Source organism: Panthera onca, chromosome E1, assembly GCF_046562875.1.
Source record: "Panthera onca isolate mPanOnc1 chromosome E1, mPanOnc1 haplotype 2, whole genome shotgun sequence".
In the NCBI taxonomy this organism is placed as follows: domain Eukaryota; kingdom Metazoa; phylum Chordata; class Mammalia; order Carnivora; family Felidae; genus Panthera; species Panthera onca.
The window spans coordinates 37,105,294-37,129,914 of NC_138352.1; the positions used below are offsets into that span (position 1 = coordinate 37,105,294).

Consider the following 24,621-nt stretch of genomic DNA (forward strand, 5'->3'; position numbering starts at 1 on the left):
CTAAATGGATTAAACTCTCCCACTGGAAAGATTGGAGTGGCTGATGAATATAAAAGATCCAGATACTCCATACAAATGGTAAGCAAAAGACAGCAGAGACGGCCATACTTCTATCAGACAAAATAGACTTTTATGTCACAAAATAACAAAAGAGGCAAAGAAAGACATTATATAATTAAAAAGGGTCAACTTACCAGGAAGAGATAACAATTGTAAACATATGTGCACCCAACATCAGATCAAATATAGAAAATGAACAATGAGAGAACTGAAGAGAAAAACAGTTACACAATAATAGTAGGAGATTTCAATATCCCATTTTTAAGAAAACAGAACATCCAGACAGAAAATCGATAAGGAACAGAGGATTTGAACACTGTAAACCAAAAGAATGTAATAGACATATACAGAGCATTTTACCCAAGAGGAGTAGAATGAATACATGTTCTCCACAAACACATGTGGAACATTCTCCTGGAATCATCATGTTAGGTCAACAAGTCACGACAAATTTAAGAATACTGCAATCACACTACATACATTTTCTGACCACAACAGAATGAAACTAGAAATTAACGGCAGAAGGAAAACTAGAAAGTTTGAGTACTGTCATGCTAGAGGGCCAGGTATCCCACAGAACAATGGAAGCTTCATGTTTGGAACCCCTCAGACCTTGCACTATGGGTCTCTCCCTTTGGTGGATTCACATTTGTATCCTTTTGCTGTAACAAAACTCTCATCATAGTGTAGTGCTTTCCTAAGTTCTGTGAGTCATCCTAGCAAATTACAGAATTTGAGGGTGGTCGTGGGAACCCTGGGATTTGTAGTTTTCCATGTAGTTAGAAGTGAGGGGAGGCCTTGGAGACCCCTAAACTTGCAGCTGGTACCTAAAGTGAGGCTACGCTTTTTTTTTTTTAATGTTTGTTTGCTTAGAGAGCTTGAGCAGAGGAGGGGCAGAGAAAGAGGGAGAGAGAGAGAGAATACTAAGCAGGCTCCACACTGTCAGTGCAGAGCCCAATGTGGGGCTCGATCTCACAAAGTGTGAGATCATGACCTGAGCTGAAATCAGGAGTCGGACGCTTAACTGACTGAGCCACCCGGGCTCCCCTGGAGGACTATGCTTTTAACCTTGTGTCTGGCCAACTTGTTGCAAGTATACATTTTTTTAGTTATTAAACATTTTAAACCAAGAATTCAATTAAAATGTCTTGAAATTAATTAAAGATAGTAATACAGAAAAGGTCCTCAATGCAGTGAGAAAAAAGAAATCCTAGGAAGAAAAAAACCCTCCTAATTTGAATAAATCACAAAGTAATTCCTAAAAGCATCTTACCAAAACAGCACATAATAAATAAGACCAGCACAGCATAAAAAGTTTACAAAAGTTGCTCTGAAAATGGAATGAACCAGGAAAGTAAATAGTCAATATGCCTGAAACACAGAATTATTTTCATAGTTCACTAAGAAATAGAACGTAAGTTTAAAATCACTGAATTTTTAAATTACAAGACAAGTAGGGAGGACATTATATCCTAAAAAAACTACTGTAGGTGTTCTTTCACATAACAAGTTTTGTAAGAAACTATATAAGAAAGAAAACTACAGGGCAAATGGGTGGCTTGGTCGGTTAAGCGTCCGACTCTTGATTTCAGCTCAGGTCACGATCTCACGGTTCGTGGGTTCGAGCACAAAGCCACTAGAAATGCATCCACTGCATAGACGAAAGTAGTAGAAAGTCCTAGGCAAAATATTCTGAGAAAGAACAGGGCCACAAAGAGGAGCAATTTCGATGGCAACAAGAAAGCTAATCTATTATCCCTATTATTCTGCACTTTGGCTAACTTTGCGTTTAAGTGACACTCTTTTTATTATACAACCTCAAACTTTTTTCTTCACAGTGACTGCTTGGACAAAAATCCAAAACTTCAGTTGCGTCGCTAAGAAATATATGAAAAATACCCAGCTTTATGATAAACAGAAGAAATAAAATAAAGTTTTTGTTTTGGCCTAGCAGCTGCAGATGGAATAAAAACAGCCAGGTCTGCAGCGACATGAGTACCTCACACACTGCTGGGAGGCCTGCAAGTGCTTCCAGAACATAGCCAGTCAGTCTGTGTGTCACTAACAGGAAGACTGGCCCAAGAAGAGAGAATGAGCTGTGTGTCGACAAAGAGGGTCATGGCACGGCTTGACACGTCAGGAGTAAGAGAAAGAAGGGATGCCTTGTCAAGTCATGGCAAAGAAGGATTTTTGAAATATATTTGAAATAGAGATACGTTCCTTACCATACAAATCCTAAAATAGCTTTTATCCTGTCTCAAAACAAAACTGGTAACTTGAATAGTCCTTTATTATAGAAATTGGAAATCTTCCAACAAAGAAAATTCTAGGATGGTTAACTGGTGAACTCTACCAAACACTTAAGGAAGAAATAATACCAATTCTACACAAACAGTTCTGGACACAAAAGAGGAAGAAACACTTCCCCATCTCACTTTGTGAGGTTAGCCAAAACCAAAACCAAGGACATCGTAAGCAAAAAAGACAAATATCTCTCTCATGAAGAGACATAAAAATCCCCTATATTAAAAAATATATATATATTAAAAATCAAATTTAGTGCTAAAGTATATATAAAGAATAGCACATGACTCAGTGGAGTTTCTCTGGGGAATGTAAAGCTGGTTCAATGTTCAAAAATCTATCACTGTAATTCCCCATATTAACAGAAAAAAAACTGATTACCTTAATAGATGTATAAAAATAACTAGACCAAATGAAACACTCATTTATGGATAAAATTCTCAGCAAACCACAACCAGAAAGGAACTTTCTTAACCTGATAAAAGGTATCTACAAAAAACCTGGTGCACCCGGCTGGCTCGGTCAGGAGAGCATGCAACTCTGGATCTCGAGGTTTTAAGTGGGAGCCCATGATGGGTGTAGCGATTACTTAAAAATAAAATCTTAGGGGTACCCAAGTGGCTCAGTCAGTTGAGCACCCAACTCTTGATTTTGGCTCAGGTCATGATCTCACAGTTCGTGAGATCCAAGCCCCATGTCAGGCTCTGCTCTGTTAGCACAGAGCCTGCTTGGGATCCTCTCCCTCCCTCACTCTCTGCCCCTCCCCTGCACACATTCTCTCTCCCTCTCTCTCAAAATTAATAAATGTAAAAAACATAATTTATATAAAAAAACAAGTCTTAAAAAGCCCTCAAACCTACAGCTACCATTCATACTTAATGTGAAAGACTGAAGGCTTTTTTTCAACACTGCTATTCAGAATCATACTTCCTAGCCAGTGTGATGAGGCAAAAAAAAAAAAAAAAAAAAAGAGAGAGAAATGACAAAATACTGATGAAAGACATCGTTTAAAAAACCAAATTGGGGCACCTGGGTGGCTGAGGTGGCTCAGTTGGTTAGGCATTTGACTTTGGCTCAGGTCATGGTATCATGGTTTCGTGAGTTCGAGCCCCGCATCCGGCTCTGTGCCGACTGGCAGCTCAGAACCTTCAGCTTGCTTCAGAGTCTGTATCTTCCTCTCTCTGCCCTCCCCCACTTGTGCTCTGTCTCTGTCTCTCAAAAATAAATAAACATTAAAAAAAGTTAAACAATAAAATCAAAATGTTGTCTTAAAAAAAAGAAACTAAATTAAGAAATATACCATAACCAGGGGTGCCTGGGTGGCTTAGTTGGTTGAACCAACTCTTGATTTCGGCTTGGGTCATAATCTCATGGTCTGTGAGACTGAGCCCTGCATCACACTCTGCGATGACAGTGCCAAGCCTGCTTAGGATTTTCTCTCTCCCTCTCTCTCCACCTCTCCTCTACTCAAGCTCACTTACTCTCAAAAAAAAAAAAAAAAAAAAAGGAAAGAAAGAAATATACCATATCCATAGATTGGAACAATCAGAATATTAAAATACCAATTACTCCCAAACTGATTTATACATTCAAGGCAATCTCAATCAAAATCCCAGGAAAAAAATTTTTCTTAGAAATGGACAAGCTGAATCTAAAGTTAAATAGAAAGACACAGGAACCAGAATAACCAAAATAAAGAAAGAATAAAGTTGGAAAAAATCACATTACTTGATTTGATGACTTACTATAAAGCTACAGTAATCAAGATTTTAGTTCTGGGAAAGGAGAACACATAAATCAATGAAACAGTCCAGAAAAAGTTCCCCACACTGTCAACTGATTTTTGACAAAGGTGAAAGGCAGTTCAATGGATAGAGGACAGTCTTTTCAACAAATAGTGCAGGGACTACTGGACCAGATGCAAAACAAACACAATTCAACTCATATTTCACACATTATACTAAAAGTAACTCAAAATAGCTCAGAGATCTAAATGTAAAATTTAAAAATATAAAGTGTCTAGAAGAAAACATAGGAGACCTTATGACCTTGCATTTGGGCAAAGATTTCTTGGATACAACACCAAAAGTACTAGATGAACTGGTGAATTGTATTTCATCAAAATTAACAACTTCTCCACAAAAGACATTGCTAAAAGCCTCAGACTGCTAAAAAATATTTTCAAGACATATACTTAACAAAACCTTATATTCATCAAATTTCAGTAATAAAAAAAATCTTTTTAAACAGACAAGTGTCCTGAAAAGACACTTCACCAATGGAGATACATAAATGGCCAATAAGTGAACACATGAAAAGATGCTATCTTTTAGCTATCAAAGAAAAGAAAATTAAAACCACAGTGAGGTACAACTACATGATATAGACTAGCTGAACTTAACAGCCAAAAGTGGGGACGCCTGGAGCTCAGTTGGTTAAGCATCAAACTCTTAATTTTGGTTCAAGTCATGATCTCATGGTTCAAGATCACGACCGTGATCATCGGGCTCTGTGCGGACAGGGCAGAGCCTGTTTGGGATTCTTTCTCTCTGTCCCCTGCTCTCTGGCTCTCAAAATAAATAAACAAACTTAAAAAAAAAAAAAAAAAGCACAAATGGAGAACCTGGGTGGCTCAGTCTTAAGCATCCAAGTCATGATTTTGGCTTATGTCATGATCTCATGTTTGTGAGATTGAGCTCGAAATGGGGCTCTGCACTGGGCATGAAGCTTGCATAAGATCTTTCTCTCCATCTCCCCTGCCCCTCTCTCCTGCTCACTTGTGTGTTTGCTCTCCTTCTCTCTCAAAAAAAAAAAAAAAAAAAAAAGAAAAGAAAAAGAAAAAGAAAAGAAGAACCAATACAACTGACAATACCAAATACCAACAAGGATGAAGAACAACTGAAAATCTCATATGTGCTGGAGGGAATGTAAAATGGTTACAGCCATTCTGGAACACAGTTTGACAGTTCATTAGACAGATAAGTAAACACAGTATGACCCAGCAATTGCCATCGAAGATATTCATTTACTTAAGAGAAATGGAAGCTTGTGTTCACAGAGAAACCTGTAGACAAATGTTTAAAGAGGCTTTCTTATGGCCCCAAATTGGAAACAACTCATGTCTTTCAACTAGTAAATAAACTGATATATCCACACGATAAAATAATAATAAAGGACTAAACTGCACATACTACATACATATATAATAGAGGGAGAGAACTCCATATTATTAATATATCACTCCATTTGTAGGACATTCTGAAATGGCAAAATTATACAAACAGAAAACAAATCAGTAGTTGACAGGGAGAGGCGGGGTTAACACAAGAGATAACACAAGGGAATATTACGAAGTGATGAGATTGTTTTGTACCTGATTGTGGCAGCGGATACATGACTCAACACATTTGTCAAAACTCAGAACTGTACTACAAAAAGACTTTTCTTTTTCATGTTTATTTTTGAGAGTGAGAGAGAGAGACAGAGACAAGTGCAAGCCGGGGCGGGGGGGGGGGGGGGGGGGGCGGGCGGTACACAGAGAGAGAGGCAGACACAGAATCCGAAGCAGGCTCCAGGCTGTCAACACAGAGCTGGATGTGGGGCTCGAACCCACAAACTGTGAGATCATGACCTGAGCTGAAGTCAGATGCTCAACTGACTGAGCCACCCAGGCACCCCGACTTTTTTTTTTTAATTATAAGCTCTACACCCAATGTGGGGGCTGCACTCACAACCTGAGCCAGCCAGGCACCCCAAGACTGATTTTTACTTCCGTAAAATTTTAAAAAGTGAAAAAACTGCCCATATACATATAAGAACGTTACTTGATCCAGACTGCTTTATGAAACCTTCAAGGAAGAGATAATCTATCACGTAAAATTAAAAAATGAAACAAAACAAAAAAACAGAAAGAAAACAGGGAGGAAAGATCACCCAATTATTTCATGAGGCTCTTATAATCTTGACACACAAATTGTAAGAGAAAAATTACAGGCTAATTTCATTCATGAATATAGATTAAATTAAAAAAAATAAAAATAGCACCAAATTCAAACCAGTACTGTGAAACAGAAAGCAATACCATCAGGTAGGATTTATCCCAGGAATGCAGAGTTAATTTAACATTGGAACACCTATTCACAGGGCACCTGGGTGGCTCAGCGTCCGTCCGATTTCAGCTCAAGTCATGGTCTCATGGTTTGTGAGTTGGAGCCCCCCACTGGGCTCTCTGCTACCAGCATAGAGGCCACTTGGGATCCTCTGTCCCCCTCTCTCTCTGCCCCACCCCCGTGTGTGTGCACGTGCATTCTTTCTCTCAAAAATAAACAAACATTAAAAAAAAAAAGAACATCTCCTGGTGCACATCACTGCAGTAAGAGTTTGAGAGTGGGCAGAGAGATGCAGAGAAGATACGTAACAAAGTTCTACAGCCATTACTGATTTTAAAAAATCAAGATAAATTAGAAATAGAAACTTTCAGAAATGTTTCTTGAATTGTATTTTAAGGTGTTATGTTCCCACGGTTCTGATTTCCTTTCTCAGGGCCTCTAATTACATTTGCTGGATCTCTTTTTGCTTATCTCTTTTCTTTCATTTTCTCTTGAATCCCTTTTTGATTTTTGTTTCACTTTGCTCATTTTTCATTACTGTCCCTGCTTCCCATGCTATCAATCTCCTTTGTGCTTCTTGTAATTTGGTCTTGATTTCTGAAATAGTGCCTTTTTCTTCTATCTCTCTGCTAAGTTCTGGCAGCTAGCATTTCATAGATTCCTGCTCTCTGTGCATCACCTCCTGCTATTCAGCCATCTCTTCCCTGAGTTCTTGTATTTAATCTTTGTAATCTTCCTTCATAACTGTGATTAATTTTTTTTTTTTTAATTAAGGTTGAAACACTGAATACAGTTTTCTCTTCGTTTCTGGCAATTATTTTTGCTGGGGTTTCATTATCTATAGAAAAGATTTGCCGATCTTTTTCATTTCTTTCCCTTATCCTATCTTTGTATAGATACCGTGGACATTCACTTCGTGTTGCTCGTATTAATGCATCGGGTTCCTGTAATAGGAGGGATGAAGGGGGTGGGTGGGAAACCCGGGTAACTCTCAGCTTTACAGCTCTGTGGCCTGTCATCCCCCCACTGCTGCAGAAATACACTGCCTCATAATGTGGCTCCTCTATTAGTCCTGTCTCCTCTGACACTCAAGACCTAATGTGTTTCGAAACAGCTTCTACTGCCAGACTTCAGCTTCTGTGGTTTCTTCAAAGGCTGCTTCACAGACCACTGACCATGGTCACCACTTGCTTAAGATCAAGCATTTTAAACTTGCTCAGGCATTTTCCACATCTTTTCTCTCTGCTTCCTCAATCAGAGCACTGAGGCACTGTTCAGTCCTAGCCCTATTTACAGTCTCCAGGGTGGGGCCTTCTCCTTTCGGGATTGAATATTTGGAGATTTCTACGATCGGCACCTCCACGCTAATCATTTTTTTTTTTTTTTTTCCCCTCAGCAAACTGTCATGATTTCCTCAGTGGACTTCCTGCCTATCTGCGGCTTCGGAAGTCTTTAGACCTAATTTGGAATTGAGTTTTCTGTATCTTAGTTTTGTTGAAAAAGCACTCACGGGTCCTCCTACCTCTATTCTCCTTATTACTCCAAAAAGTTTCTGTGAGTGGAAAAGATTCAAAACTAAGGTGCCACCACATAGGCACTGGTCGCAGAAGCTCTCATGGTCTCTTTTGAGCCCTCTCACCAAGGCTTCTCCACAACGTCCCTGGAACCGTTCATGTCAGGTCACCAACAGACATCCACACTGCAAACCCAGAAGTCAATTCTCAGTCTTTTTCTTACCTGGTGGATCAGTGCCGTCTGACATGACTGAGCCCACACTACCTCCTCTTTGAAACACTTCCTTCACTTGACTTCTAGGACACCGCATCCACTGGTTCCTCCTCCTCAGAGTCCTTTGATGGCTTTCTTCCCTCCCCAGCCGCTAAATGTTACAACCCTTCAATGTTCTCTGTCTACACTCACTCCTTGGTTGATCTCACCCAGTCTCATGGCTTTAAATTAAATACTCATCTACAATCTAAAAACTCTCAAGTTAGTATCTCCAGCCTGGGTCTCTCCACTCAATTCCAGATTTCTGTATCCAGCTGTCTATCCACATCTTTACTTGTATGTGCAGTAAGGAACTCAAACTTACTAATTTGTGAAAGAACAAACTGATATTCACTCAGAAACACACTCTAATTGCCTCTTACATACCTCAGTAAATGACAATTCTATGTCAACAGTTACTCAGACCAAAAGCCCTGAGGTCACACTGGACTCCCTTCTTTCTCACGTCCCACAAGCAACACATCCTGCCAGTCCTTCCTTCAAAATATATCCAGATTCTGACCATTTATTGTTACCTCCACTGTTCCATCCTAGTCCAAGCCACCATTCACTCTCACCAAGATTACTGTTACAGTCTCCTGACTGGTCTCCCTGCCTGTACCCATACCCTTCACAGACTATTTTCCCCACAGCAGCCACAATGGCCTGTAAAACATGTATCAGGTGATGTCATTCGTTTGCTCAACACCCTCCAACGACCTTTCACCTCACTAAGTCGGAATAGAGGCCTACGGGGCTAGACTGTCAAGATTTGAATCTCGGCCCCACTATAAACAACTGGCACAACCTCAGGCAAGTCACTTAATCTTTTTACATCTCAGTTTCCATATCTATAAAATGTGTCTACCTGATGAGGATGTAATGAGGATTTATAGATATTAACTCATTAAGTCCTTAAGAACTAGGAGCGCCCGGGTGGCTCAGTTGTTTAAGCGTCCAATTTCGGCTTGGGTCATGATCTCACAGTCTGTGAGTTCAAGCCCCATGTCCAGCTCTGTGCCGGCAACTCAGAGCCTGGAGCCTGCTTCAGATTCTGTGTCTCCTCTTTTTGCCCCTCCTCCACTCATGCCTCTGTCTCTCCCTCTCTCTCAAAAGTAAATAAACATTTAAAAACTTAAAAAAAAAAAAGAACACACAGCAAAGCTCAACAAATGTTAGCTGACCATTATTATTTTGTACCATCTAGCTCAACTTGTGAATTCATGAAAAGTAAAAAGGAGAGCATGTCTCCCTCCCCAAGAGAATGAAAACGTAAACTTCACTTGGTGAGGCCTTTGTTGGGGGGGTGGGGAGATCTCCGTATGCAGTGTCAAATATCCTCCTTGTAAATGGCCACAGGCGACCTTCAAAAGGGTATTTCTTTGAGGAAGTAAAAAAGAAATATATGCAGCCTGTTCAAAAGTATAGCCTACTTTCCTGGGATCCTCTGACTATAGTGCCTATCTCTATTAACCCGATCCAGACTCATGACTTGCTATTTGTACTTTTTCTACTCTGTATCTTTGATTCTTGCTTTGTTTCCCCACCTGAACTGTCCACCTCTACCTGCACTAAGCCTCATCAACCCCTCATCTAGAAGTAACTTTTCCTCCCTCTGTATTGCAGAGTAGCTTGGATCTTCCTTATACTAATTTATAAACTGCTTACTCTACGATTAATCAAAGATTCTGGGGTTTTTTTTCTTCCTAAACTTTACACTCACGGCAATACCAAGTACTTTATGTAAATACCATCTGAATGGAGTAAAGGCTGAAGGAAATGATTAGCCTCATTCAAAGACTACAGTTGATAAGGAGAACTGTCCTTACATTTAAAAAAAAGTCATTTTAGGGGCACCTGGGTGGCTCAGTCGGTTAAGCTTCCGACTTTGGCTCAGGTCATGATCTCATGGCTCGTGAGTTTGAGCCCCACATCGGGCTCTGTGCTGAAAGCTCAGAGCCTGGAGACCACTTCAGATTCTGTGTCTCCCTCTCTCTCTGCCCCTCCCCTGCTCACACTCTGTCTCTCTCTCCTTCAAACACAAATATTAAAAAAAAAATTTTTTTAAGTCATTTTAGGGGGGCCTGGCTGGCTCAGTTGGAAGAGCACGTGACTCTTGATTTCAGGTTATGAGTTCAAGCCCTACATTGGATGTACAGATTAAATATTTAAAAAATAATAAATAATAAAGTAGTTTAACAAAGAAAGAGTATGGACAGGAAAAAGGTCCAAGAAATACTCCTTAGATTATTTGGAAGAGTTGCTATATGTGAACACTTCAGAGTAGATACACCTTCTGGATTTCATGTAACCCTCCACCTACAGACAAACTAAAAACTAGGGTATAGAATCCTAAAAGAGATCTATTTAGGAAAGGAGCTATCTTATCTCATTCAAATGTACATAATCAAGAGTTTGTGGGGAAAACTCTCTGTCTGGCATTCTCCACATCTGTCATAAAAGCCAAATTCCAACCTGAAAGGTCTACATATCATATCTCTAGAGGGGACCACTTTGGCAAAATACAAAACCCAGCAAAGCTGTATTCTCCCTAGGACAGAGCATTCTGTCTCTATAAAAGGAGGAACCGACAAGATTTCAAAGACTAATAAAAAACAAATTACCTTCTTTAAAAAAAAAAAAAAAGTTTATTCATTTATACAATCTCTATATTCAATGAGGGCTCAAACTCATGACTGAGATCAAGAGTTGCACACTCTTCCTACTGAGCCAGCTAGGCGCCCCAAAACAAATTAACTTCTTAATTCAACTATGACCTGTTGGGCTAACAATTAGTACTGAAAATACACCTGGTAATGACAGAGACCAGCCTTATACAGAAAAGAAAGATCCCCTCAAGCTTAAATTTATTCAGAAAAGGTAATGCTAATGCTTAACCAAAGGCAAGCATTAAACCAAATTCACATATCCCAAGCGACCCCTTTCTTACAGCTATCGACCATGCCATTTCTAAGATAAAGCCTCCAAATTTTTTGACACTTCTCCCATCAAGAAGTGGGGTCTATTCCCTTCCTGGGATCTAGACTCTGTGAATGTACAATAGAATGTGGTAAAGTTAACACTATGCCAATTTCTAGGCCCAGGCCTTAAAAAGTGACAGCCTCTGCAGCTTCTACTTCCTATCTCCTGAGATGCTCATTCTTAGAACCCAGCGACCATGCTGTGAGGAAGCCCAAGCAGCCCATGGACAGGCCTACACAGACAGGCACACAGAACCAGGGTTAATTTGCCAGTCATGTGAGTGAGCCATCTGGAAAGTAGATCCACCATCCCTAATCAAACTACTGCAGCTACCGACAAGCAAGCAGAGATGAGCTGTCCTTGACACTCTGCAAATTGCAGTTTCCTGAGCAAAATAAATGACTATTGCTGTTTTAAGCTTCTAAGTTTTGGGGTGATTTGTTACACAGCAATTGATAATGCTAACTGTAACATTAACTTTTTATGTTCTTTAAAAGAGAAAGTGTATAACAATAAATAGCCAGCCTACTGCCCCTTGATTTACCACCACATGTGACTTGTGGGAGGCAGATAGCACAGTGGGTAAAAGCACCGACTTTTAGGGCTAGACTGGCAGGATCTAAATAGTGACAAGTCATGTACTCCCTGTGCTTTGGTCTCTTCATCTATAAAAGAAGACAGTAACCTCCTAGGCTACTAGGATTAAGGAAGGCTGTTTGAAAAGAAGCTGTTTTAAAGAAAGGAAGTGGTAGAGAAAAGAAAGTAAAAATATGGTTAAAAAAACAGGAAGATCAGGAAATCTTAGAAGCAAGGAGAGGGAGAGCAGGAATGTTCAGGCAGGAAATCAAGGAGAGGCCTAGCAGGAGGAGTTTGCTTTGCAGACCTGGCCACCAAATGAGACAGGGCTCTAGAGACTGACGGAGCCCGCCAGTAACAGGTTTCTTGGCTTCCGCAGCTCTACACATTCCGGCAACTTCATCAGGAATAGACTGGGGGGAGCAACAGGGCAGGGCCTACAGGACTATAACCTTCCCTCTAACTGCAAGGCCTTCCAACACCCTCAAAAAACTGAATAAAGTTTACCTTTAGTCAAGTTGGCCCATCTGTTCCCCCCTTATACAGAGGAGGTGCCCCCCATCTCTCACATCTTCTAACTTAGCTGCTGATGCCTGCAATTGCTTTTAACACGGAGAGAAGGTATTTTCTTTCCACATTCAAAGGAAAAATGACAAAAATGCAAGGGTCTGGCTATAATAATACTGAGCTGAACTAAGTTTCGGTTAATCACTCTGCCAAGTGGGGCCCGGTCAGACATCTTTGGAAAAGGAGGAAGGAACAAATGGTTTACTGAGGACTACTAAATGTCAGGTCATGGTCCACAGATAGTGAGTAGAGTGACACCAGTTTGGGTCATTTCCAACATCTTAAATATTTACTGAATGACATAAGAAACAAACCTAAGTACACCATCTATCAGACCTCCCCCTGTGTTCACAGAGGAAGCATTTAAAAGCAGGAGAGCATCAGGTCACCATCACTGGGGGGGAAATGGTCACAGAAGAGGGAAAAGGAAAAGAGCTAAGGATACTGACAGAGAAACTGTACATTTCAACACTAACTACAATCACATTTATTCTCCTGTGAAGAAGACAAAAACAAACAATACAGACTAGCTATGCCATTTACCAGTTATGTGACACTGGGTAAGTGACTTAACTTCTGTGTGCCTTGATATCCTCATCCCTAAAATGGGTAGCTATACCTATTTTATTGGGTTATTGTAAGAATCAAATGAATATAGGTGCACCTAGGTGGCTCAGTGAGGTAAGCGTCTGTCCTGGTTTCAGCTCAGGTCATGATCTCATGGTTCCATGAGTTCAAGCCCCGCATCTGGCTCTGCACTGACCATGCAGTGCTTAGGATTCTCTCTCTCTCTGCCCCCCACCTCTCTCTCTCAAATAAATAAACTTAGAAAACAAAGAAATGAATATAAGTGCTTAAAATAGTACCTCGCATGTAATAAATGTCATTTAATTATCAACTGCAGTTATTATTACTACGAGTACTATTCTTACTGTCTGAGATATCAGACCTGAATCTATCAACTCAGGAAGCCCTATCATTACACAGGAGCACATTGTTCTCCAGAGATTCACTAATGGCAGTATTTCTATAAACAAAGGATATAAGATGAAAAAGAGTTTGTTAGCAAACAAAACTCATGAACTCCCCTTTAGGGAGTAACTAAGAGGACTTCAGGTAATAGACTCATTTCTCTCTCTCCCTCTCTCTCTGTTGGTATCTTTCTGGTTATTAAGTCATTGTTCAAAACCTAAGGTGTGAGAGGAGGTGTCAAAAATGAGCAGGGTGGCTCAGTCAGTTAAGCTTCTGACTGCGGCTCAGGTCACAATCTTGCGGTTTGTGGGTTCAAGCCCCACATTGGGCTCTGTGCTGACAGCTTAGAGCCTAGAGCCTGCTTCAGATTCTGTGTCTCCTCTGCCCCTCCCCCACTCACTCACTCACTCTCTCAAAAATAAACATTAAAAATTTTTTTAAAATGAGACAAAGCATAAACCAGTATATTGTGAGAACTGCTGTTAAGATGATTTGGCTGGGGGAGAACATGGCCATATTGGCTTACATAAAGCTTTCAGATACTCTCCAAGCTTCATATGACAAAGGACTGAGAACAACAGAAACTCTAAGCAACGATTCACCATAAAATCTGATGATCTGGACTTAAAACTTAGAGAAGAGTTGGCTACCCTGCTTTTCCAAATCAAAACTGGGCTTTGGTTTCTAGCAGGACCTATTCAGAAATAGGACTATAGAGAACGCATCTCAGATAACATGAAAACAAGGAAATTGTTCTAATACAGGAAGACATGGATGAAGAAACAGAAAAATGATTGGTGGCAGAAGAGTTTGCTTTCAGTTCTATTTTACAGAGAATTATACACATCACATACATTATGTATGTAATTCTCATTATGTTTACACCAGCAGGTTGTCTTTCACAGAGACTTGCTCATATTCATTCATAAAGGAAAAAAATTCTTGGCCTCTGATTTTTTAAGATTGACTTTTAAAAAAGTTTACCTACTTATTTTGAGAGAGAGAGAGAACCCCAAGCATGCTCTGTGCTGTCAGCATAGAACCCAGCACAGGGCTCGATCTCACGAACCCTGAGATCGCAACTTGAGCTGAAATCAAGAGTGGGATGCTCAACTGACCAAGACACCCAGGCGCCCCTAAGACAGACTTCTGAGAGGTAGTCTACTTACCTCTATCTCCCAAGAAAAGAGACAAACGTAAGTACGTGCTATGTATCAAGCATAAGCGAGACATCTTATATACATTATCTTAGTTCACCTTCGTAATAACCCTATGAACACATATGAGAAAACCAAAGCAGAGAGAAATGAGGAACTCTCCCCAGAGTAACTCTCCCTACAAATGACGAAGTAAATTCAGGTCTACTTTGAATCCAAAGCTCATGTATGTTCTATGCACTTCGCTCTGCTGCCTAAGGCATAACAGATACTGTAATATCCACTTGCCTGAATGTCAATGTCTGCCCACAGAAGTAAGTCGGAGCGCTGGAGTAGAGGACACCTGAGGATTCAGAATCATTCCGGAGGGCTATATTTCTTCGACTACTCAGGCTGTAGCCCTCAAAGCCAGCTGTCCACTCTTTTTAAAAAGCAAAAATATTGAAATTATTGAAACCCTGTGAGGAGTATCTTCAATACTGACACATTAAATAAAACTTGGAAGCAGAAGAGGCTGCTCTTAGGGGTCATGGGCAAGTTCCATAAAAGAAGAGAGGCAGTGACAGGGTATCCTGGTTAACCCTACAAACCACGAAACACATGCTAGTCTATTGTGGCATGGAAGATCAAGTGAGAGCTCTCTCCTACCTCATAAAATCAGGGTGAAGCATAACTGTTTGAGCTTATTCCAACCTGATTAAGAACTAGTTAACAAATAAGTCCAAATGTTTTAAGGTAGTAATACAGGAGAGACCAATTTCATTTTGTTTTGTCTTTTTAGGAGAGACCAATTTCAAATCCTAAGACCTCCATCCTGATACTCATTCATTTGAAAAATCAGTATTCTGATGCAATACTTAAGTCCTTGGATTTAGGGAACGCTAATAATCCTGCCTGGCACTATTTTTGGACTCTGGAGAGAAGAACTGATGAAAATTTCTCAAAAGTCACATGAAGTAATTTGAACAGGGCAGTTTCCGTGTTTTTCTCATCAATTCAGGTTTTACTGTCAGCAAATGTGGTTGTCAGTGTGCTGACGGAACAGGTACAAGTGGTCTGATACACAGTGAAGCTTCAGGAGTGAGAAGGCAACAGCATACCATGAGGCACCAACGTGGAGTGACCCATTTGGGGGACGCTCCAAGGACTCCACTCCTGTCGGCCATCTCCTCGGGCGCAGACTCTGAACTGATAATCAACGTTGGGGTCTATGTGCAATACTATGAACTCAGTTTCAGAGCCTACATACACATCCTCAAAGTGATTTGAAGTGCATTTGCGGAATTGGAGCCTGTAATCTTGGGCTATAAAGTCGTCATCCACCTAAGGAGAAAGGCTTTATGTTAGGTAAAAATCAGGAAATATTTTCTCTCAGCATCATGGCTTAAGAACTCTTGGGCCAAGCACAGAAGCCCATGTACTGAATGTGGGCTATTCACAGGAAGGTCACAGAAAATATGCCATCATTATTTCCCTTCTTTCCTTTATTGAGCCATATTGTTGTACACTTCCCAGTCTGATTTAGAAAACCCTTCTTTTGAAGAATTGTATGTTTTCTATACAATAAAGCCAAAGGTAAAGTATTCAAAATTCAAAGATAAGAATCCTACAACTAGGTGCACCTGGGTGGTTCATTTGGTTGAGCGTCTCGTGATTTCGGCTCAGGTCATGATCCCAGAGTCATGGGATCGAGCCCCATGTCAGGCTCCATGCTAACTGTGGAGCCTGCTTGGGACTCTCTCCCGACCCCCAACCCTGCCTCTCCCTCACTAGTATACGCTCTCTCGCTCTCTCTAAAATAACAAAAATTAAATTAAATTAAAATTAAATAAAGAAAGAACCCCACAACTACATCATTCATATAACCAAGAGAATTAATATCTAGAATATATAAAAGACTACTAAAACTTAAAAACCACCCAATAAGGAAATGGACAAAAGACCAAAATAAACATTCTATAGAATTAAAATATAAGCAACCAAAAATATATAAAAATACTCAACCAAATTTGTAACATGGACAATGAAATCTAAAACCAAAATGAGGGAGGTGCCTGGGTGGCTCAGTTGGTTAAGCACCCGACTTTGGCTCAGATCATGATCTCCTGGCTTGTGGTTTCGAGCCCCGCATCAGGTTCTGTGCTGACAGCTCAAAGGCTGAAGCCTGCTTCAGATTCTGTGTCTCACTCTCTCTCCTTCTACCCCTCCCCTGCCCTCTCTTTGTCTCTATCTCTCAGAAATAAACAAACATTAAAAAAAATTTATAGACCCAAAATGATGGGTGCCCGGTGCGGTGGTTCAGTCGGTTAAGCGTCCGACTGTTAATTTCGGCTCAGGTTGTGATGTCACAGTGGTGAGATGGTGCTGGATGTGGAGCCTGCTTAAGATTCTTTCTCTCTTTCTCCCTTTGCCCCTCCCACGCATATGCACACACTCACTCTTAAAAAAAAAAAAAAGATATAGAAAAAAATAAATAATAAAGAAATAAATAAAACCAAAATGAGATACCATATCGGCAAAAATACGAAGTCTGACAAAGCCAAGTATTGGTCAGGATGCAGAGTAACAGGAACTCATATACTGCTGGTGGAAACACTGGTACAATCACATTAAAGAGAACTTAGTATTATCTAGCAGAGTATGGATCCTATACTCTAAGACCTCATAATTTTACTGGGTATACACTTAAGAAAAACATCTTACACATGTACACAAGGAAACATGAATAATACTACGTTTATAGCAAAAAACTGGAAACTCTAGGTCCACTGACAGGCAAAAGAATAAAAATGGAATGACAGTCTTTGTTTTGAACGAACAAAAACCTCTCTTTTTTTTTTCTATTAATAAGGCTTCATTAGAAAACCCATTTAAGAAAATTATTTCCAGAATATGAGCACCCACTCTGAATGATGTATTTATCGGTCAACAGCCAAGACACTTATGACCCATTTAGACATGGTTTCTTTTTTTTTTTTTTTAAGTTTATTTATTTATTTTGAGAGAGGGAGAGCACACGCACATGCACAAGCAGGGGAGGGGAACAGAGAAAGGGAGAGAATCCCAAGCAGGCTCCGTGCTATCAATGCCAAGCCCAATCCAGGGCTTGACCTCACAAACGGTGAAATCATGACTGAGCTGAAATCAAGAGTCAGATGCTTAACCAACTGAGACACCCAAGCACCCCGAGTTACCATACTTTAGATAGAAACCATGTCCAGGGGCGCCTGTGACTTAGTCAGTTAAGCGTCCAACTCTTGATTTCGGCTCAGATCATGATCTCAGTTCAAGCCCAGTTCAGTGCTAACAGTGCAGAGCCTGCCTGGGATTCTCCTCTCTCTCTCTCTCTCTGACCCTCCCATGCTCTCTCACTCTCTCTCTCTCCCAAAAATAAAAACCTTTTTAAAAATTAAAAAAAAATATATGGTAACTCATATACATAACATGATTTAACAAACAAAATTCTCAGCAATGCTGAGAATGTGAAAAAACCACATTTTAAGAACTTTATTTCAGAAATATTAGTTCAACGTGGAACAGAAAATATCAGACACCCAATCAATATTCAGTACGATCTTTTGACTTTCGTAATAAACAGAAACGGGAGAGATCTTCAACTCACTAAGGGTTAAGTTTGGGAAATATGTGATGGGAAATACTGTTGTGATACAGAGATTTTTAAAGGCATCTTCAAAACTATCTCAAACTGGAAGAGCTACCTCCATTCAAGTTCCCTGTGACTTTAATTGTAAAGCCAAAGAGACTTTTGTTTGTGAAGAGAAGAAAATCTTCAAAGGTAATTAATAAAAAACATCCTAAAGGCCCTCAAATCTCAAATCCACAATGTTGAAGCCACTTCTACAATTAATTACATACCTTACACCATCGAACAATGATGCCTCCAGGTTTCTCTATTAGTTCTTCTATCTGTACCGGTGGGCGAGATGCTACCGTTCCATGCTTGAAAATGTGGTCTTTCACTATGTTCAGAATCGAGTCATCCAACTGAGCAGATAAACAAGGCACATCAACCAGTAAAGGCACTTCTGGTAAGCTGAGGAAACAAAGCTTATGTGTTTATGAGGCTTTTAACTGGAAGTTAGAAATATGACGCGGAGTTTCAATCAGTCACATACTATAATGATGCTGAAGCCCCCAGAAAATAATGCCAATGGCAACAGAGGCTTTGCAAGATGTTACATAAAGATTCTCTTCCCAGGCAAATATAACCAACAAAATAGAAAATTGGTAGGATCACCACTGTCAACTTTATACTGAAAGATCCAATGTACCCAGTTTCAATATGTGCAGAATATCTAAAATTTAACAATTCTCTTACACATTAGAATGGAAGAAAATCTATAATAAAACTATACCAAAAATTACAATCACAGCTATTTCATACTACTAATGCTGGTATTGGGCAGTGGACCTTGAAATCTATATTCTCTATCACACTTACTCAGAATCTTTAATAGGGAGGGGAAAAAAAAGCAGACAGTTTAAATGCTTAAAACCAAATCCTGAAGGCACTAACTACTTTACCTGTCCAACTGAATGTGTGAGGCCTTTTGGGTAAAGTTCCACAGTTTTTCATTCTGTTCTCCTACACCACCCAGAATGGCGATCTCCCCTACAATCAGGAATAAGAGAACAAGTACAGTGAAAAACGGTCCTGTTACAAAGTAATCACTACAACCCGCGTCAAGGTGGGTCTCTGGTTTTCCTACAAACAATTCTTAAGTGATTCCAGAGTCAAATTCCCAAAAAGCAAAAGTAGAAACTATTTTAGAAGTGACTCTAAGGTGAAGCTCATGAGGAAAAGGGGTACATGATGGTAACATTTTGCCAGAAATGAAAAAATGTGCTCTAAACAAACAAATACCGTTTATCAACGAAAAAATTTTTATACATTTTTTTAAACGTTTATTCATTTTTGAGAGATAGAGAGAGACAGAGTATGAGTGGGGGAGGGGCAGAGAGAGAGGGAGACAATCTGAAGCAGGCTCCAGGCTCTGAGCTGTCAGCACAGAGCCTGATGCGGGGCTCGAACTCACTGACCTCGAGATCATGACCTGAGCCGAAGTCGGATGCTCAACCTACTGAGCCACCCAGGCGCCCCTAGTTTGTCAACCAATTTTATGCAATGGACAAGGTGCAGGTACTCTCTGCCATCTCTCCTACAGAATCTTGACTTACAGAACTCCAATAGGAGCCAGTACAGGTATTACCCTGACAGAAGAATAGGGCACGGGGTCTTATAAAGTCAAATGATACAGCTATTTTCCTGAAAGAATATCACACATTAGAAATTATTCCACAGAGGGGCATCTGGGTGGCTCAGTCGGTTAAGCGTCTGACTTTGGCTCAGGTCATGATCTCGAGGTCAGTGAGTTTGAGCCCCACATCAGGCTCTGTACTCTCAAGCGCAGAACCTGCTTCAGATCCTCTGTCTCCCTCTCTCTCTGCCACTCCCTCTTTCATACGCACACTCTCTCTCTCAAAAATAAACAAACATTAAAAAAAAAATTATTCCACAGAAAAATAAAAAGGAGGAGCTATATAAAGACAACTTCTGTGTCCTTCCAGGACCCCGAAGAAACAGTACCGGGACTCTTTCCATCTGAATGTGCCCTGGAGTGACTCAAGTTTTTGGGGACCATATAACATGACATTCTCCCTCACCAACAGGAAAACAGAGACATATTGAACAATGCCTGAAAGTCCTCAAAATTCCATCAGTAAGGCTTTATCCCTTGAGAGGAAGAGATTGAAATTCAAAATATTTCTGAAATATAAAAAAATTTAAGCATCAGATGCTGTAACAAACAAGTTTGTGCCTCAAAGGATTTCTTTTCTAAAATAAAAACATTTCTCAGTCCTCAGGGTGATGGATGACCTGTGAACTACTTCTGGGTTTGTTTCCAAATGCAAAGCCTCCAGGGAAAGACGTTCTGTGGTCCTACTAAGAAGCATTTTCTCAAAGGCACTGCTAGGGTCAGTGTCAAATAAGCAGTTCTCACTGAAGAGAAGACAAAATGTAATTAGCATCTACAGATAATACCAATAGCACATTCTAAATGTTACCACAAAGGGATGAATTTCCAGTTGGAATGACAGACTTGTTAGCCACTCACCCTTTTTATCGCATGCCATTCACAGCACTCAATGCAGAATGGGTGGTATTCAGTCTCCTCTGGCTCCTTTTTCCTCAACTGTCCTTTAAATGCTGGCATCCCCCACCGTCTACCCTCTGGCACCCTCTCTTCTCAATATTGTACACTAACTCTTGATGATTCACTTACTCTCATGGATTCAGACTCGATGTATACACCATCATTGTCATACTGCCATACTGATCTCTCTCCTAAGCCACATGCCACATTCCCAACTACCTTCTGGGCATCTTGCCCCACACTGAATGCCCAACTACCCAGTGAAGCCCACCCTTCTCCTTTGTTTATGTCCATAAACAGCACAATTCACCTGGTAATCCAAAATCAGGCTGGTTTTGGTCATCCTAAGGCCTTCCCTTTATCCTCCAATATCCAGACAATCACCAGTAATCAACACTCACTAAGAAGTAAAATCATCAATTCTCTTTCTGAAAAATCTTAAAATCAGCTCCACATCATCTCTGTCATTGCCTTCATCATTTCCTTTCTGGATTAGTGCTACAACTTCCTAATTGGCCTCTTTTACCTCAGTCTTATGACCTCCAATACAGTCGCCAAACTGTAGGCAGTACCATTTTGTTGTTGTTTTTTTTTTTTAATTCAAATCTGATTGTGTAACTCTGCTGCCTAAAATACTTCAATAGATCCCTGATACACCATTCACTTCACTCGTGATGTTACTTCTGCTTCAAATTGTGCTGTTACCTCCTTTCTTCCTTTGTCTGCTTAATGAATTCCTTCAAGCCTCTGTGCAACTCCTCCTACAGAAAGCTACCCTACACTCTCCCGGAGTTAAGGGCTTTCCCTTCTGTGCTCCTGTGGGTCTTAGATTGCTCTCAGCATGTATGCCTCTCTCACTGTACTGTGAACCCCACAGGGCAGAACTGTGATCTTTTTAATTAATACACTCAACAAAGAAGTATGTGAAGGGAGGAAGGTGGGTGTGAAGATGGGAAGGTAGCAAGGCAAGATCTGGGCATGCTTTAACCACAATAACGGGCTACAGATAGGTATGGAACTACTACGATTTCAGGAGTAAACACCGATCGTAATTTGTAACCTTCTAAAACTAACAATGGAATTAAATTATTTGAACACTGAAAAACATTTAAATAGACTCAAAAGGACCTTAAAATCACTGTGTTAACAGTGAGTAAGACCCTATCATAGAACCATTTGAGAAAAACCTTGTTTTTGTTTTACAAAACTCCTTGTTTTGTAAATAATTATAATTAACACTTTAACTGCACTCACCCTGGGATACCTCACAGTATCTGCTGTCCTATATTACAAACCATCCTAAGGCAGGAACATTCTAAGCACCCCACAGATGGCAAGAAGCCTGTTGGCACCCTGAGAAATCGACAAAGTGCCAATCTGAATGTGCCACACTTAACAGGCTCCCTGGACTCCCACCTTCTTGGACTAAGTCCTCTGCGGTATGAACTCCGTGCTCTATGAGTTTCTGGCAATCATCTAGAGGTTTAATGGTCTCCTGTTCAATGGTGTCCACCTCTTGCAGAAGGGTCACCAATCGCTCATCCAGGAGCTTCCCAAGGGTTCCCTTTAAGTCATTAAAATGCTGTTTGAGGACATCTCTGGTCTGGGATGCACTCTCTTTGATCTGAAAAGGAAGAACATAAAAACTCAGAATCTCTGAATAGGCTAATACACAGGCAGGCATCACTCAAAATCTGAAGGCACTACACAACAACCATCTTCCATTTCTTGATAAATCAAATGTGACTGATTTGCACAAACTTGCAGAAATGCATAAAACTGGCCTTCAGGTAAAACTGAATGGGCTCAAATCCTGGTTCCATCGTTCACAAACCCCGTCAATTTTGGTCACGTTAATTAAGCACTCTACACCTCAATTTCCTTAATTGTCAAATCAGTGTAATGCTTACCTCATGGGGTTGCTGTAAGGATTAAATAAAAATAATCTATGTATTACACTTGGTAAAATAACTGGCACACTGATGTTCCCAAAAAATGTTAGAAAGTATTATTATCTACGCAAAGTAGTTCTTGGCAACAGTATGTTTCAGTACAAAAACATTTTAAATTAGGAGGGGAGTAAGGTTCATTTTACTGAAAAGTAGTAAATAAAAGGTAGATTAGAAGGCCATTAATATATTTTTTTAATTACCTAATGGATAAAATGCCCTCATTGTGGTAAAACTAAGAATTTATTTAGAATTCAAAGAGGCTCACAGAAGGCAGAGAATGTTCATGAAAACACACCTCTGGGACAACGCTTTCATCCTTTCTGAGTCCCGTTCCTCTTCGCAAGTCTCAACAAGAGGTTTATAGACCTTCTTCCCAGCAAAATGAATAATACGTGCTCTAAAGAAATTAATTCAATTTCAAAGCTACAAATTCCCTCAAATTTCAACCATGGCTTGCCTGAAACAGTAATTCTGAAACTTGGTTTGCAGAAGCATCATGTAGGCTGCCTGTTATAATTTAGATTGTAGGGCTCCATCCCAGACCTAATGATTCAGAACCTTCAAGAAGGGTGAAGGGGTATATGGATACAGTTCTCATGTTTCACAAGCACACCTGTGATTCTGCAGCCCAGACTCTTGAGAAACACTGCCCTCAGGTCCACAGAGCCCAGAGGAAGAGCTGCTGTTCTGGGAGGTAGGGCAGGGAAATCTTTACAGCTCAGACATATTTTGAAAACAAACCAGTTGTCTATACAGGTACAAGATTTTTTTTTTTTTTTTTTAAGAATATGGATAACACACAATTCACTCCCACTTAATAGGAAAATTCTAACAAAAGCCAAAAACTTGAATTAAAGCAAACACATAATTACTTTGCAGATATTAGTTTCATAACGACATTATTACATTTATACTCTAACCCTTTTGCTAACTTTATCTTTGCAAGAGCATTTGAAGTCCAAGAAAATCCACAAAGCATACGACTTTAACAGTTAACAGAAATTTAAAAAGTTTCCATTTATTCTCTAATACTAAATTTAAAAAGCAGAATACAAAATTGTTTTCCAGAAATATTCACAACCATGTAAAAACAAAAGATGCCTATGCTCAAAGAGTACAAAGAAATACAGGGAGGAAAATACAGGGACAGTCTGACGATTAGATGAAGTGGAAGGATCATGGAAATAATTTTTTCTCCTTCCAACATTAATTTAACTTACAATAGTATGTGTGAAGTGAACGAATTCCTTTTTTTTTTTTAATTTTTTTTTAAATGTTTATTCATTTTTGGAGACAGAGACAGAGTATGAGTGGGGGAGGGGCAGAGAGAGAGGGAGACACAGAATCTGAAGCAGGCTCCAGGCTCTGAGCTGTCAGCACAGAGCCTGATGCCAGACTCAAGCTCACAGACTGTGAGATGATGACCTGTGCCAAAGTCAGAAGTTTAACCAACTGAGCCACCCAGGCATCCCAAAGAATTCCTTAAATCATAAAGAAAAAGAGAGATTCTGGGCGCCTGAGTGGCTCAGTCGGTTGAGCGGCCGACTTCAGCTCAGGTCATGATCTTGCAGTCCATGAGTTCAAGCCCCGCGTCGGGCTCTGTGCTGACAGCTAGGAGCCTGGAGCCTACTTCAGATTCTGTGTCTTCCTCTCTCTGGCCCTCCCCCATTCATGCTATGTCTCTCTCTGTCTCAAAAATAAATAAACGTTAAAAAAAAAATTTTTTTTTAAAAAGGAAAAAGAGAGATTCTAATTTAAGTTTGTTAATCACTGTCTGTGCAGTTACTAAGGAACTTCTATGAAATTAGCCCAAGCCAAGGTTGAAGAAAAAAAAAAAAGGGGGGGAGGGAGCCATATTCAAAATGTACTTGATTTGCTTCATGAGTCACCTGTGGGATCTTTAAGACTCAGGCCCTAACATACATAGCACCAGGGAAATAAATGTTGCTGAATAAAAATGAAGTTAATCATGTACATTTTTAAGACCTTTTTTAAGGAA

The 24,621-nt window shown here is 40.1% G+C and overlaps 1 protein-coding gene across 1 annotated transcript in view; it reads right to left on the reverse strand.

Annotated features, from left to right (window-relative positions):
• CRLF3 (cytokine receptor like factor 3) overlaps positions 1–24,621 on the reverse strand; it is a 42,978-nt gene that overhangs the window by 6,020 nt on the left and 12,337 nt on the right. Inside the window, exons 2-6 of the mRNA XM_060646719.3 lie at positions 22,087–22,294; positions 19,040–19,127; positions 18,371–18,548; positions 15,595–15,817; positions 14,783–14,915 (exon numbers count right to left, since the gene is read on the reverse strand). Coding sequence (XP_060502702.1) covers positions 14,783–14,915; positions 15,595–15,817; positions 18,371–18,548; positions 19,040–19,127; positions 22,087–22,294 — 830 coding nt within the window. The remainder of the gene's footprint in view (positions 1–14,782; positions 14,916–15,594; positions 15,818–18,370; positions 18,549–19,039; positions 19,128–22,086; positions 22,295–24,621) is intronic.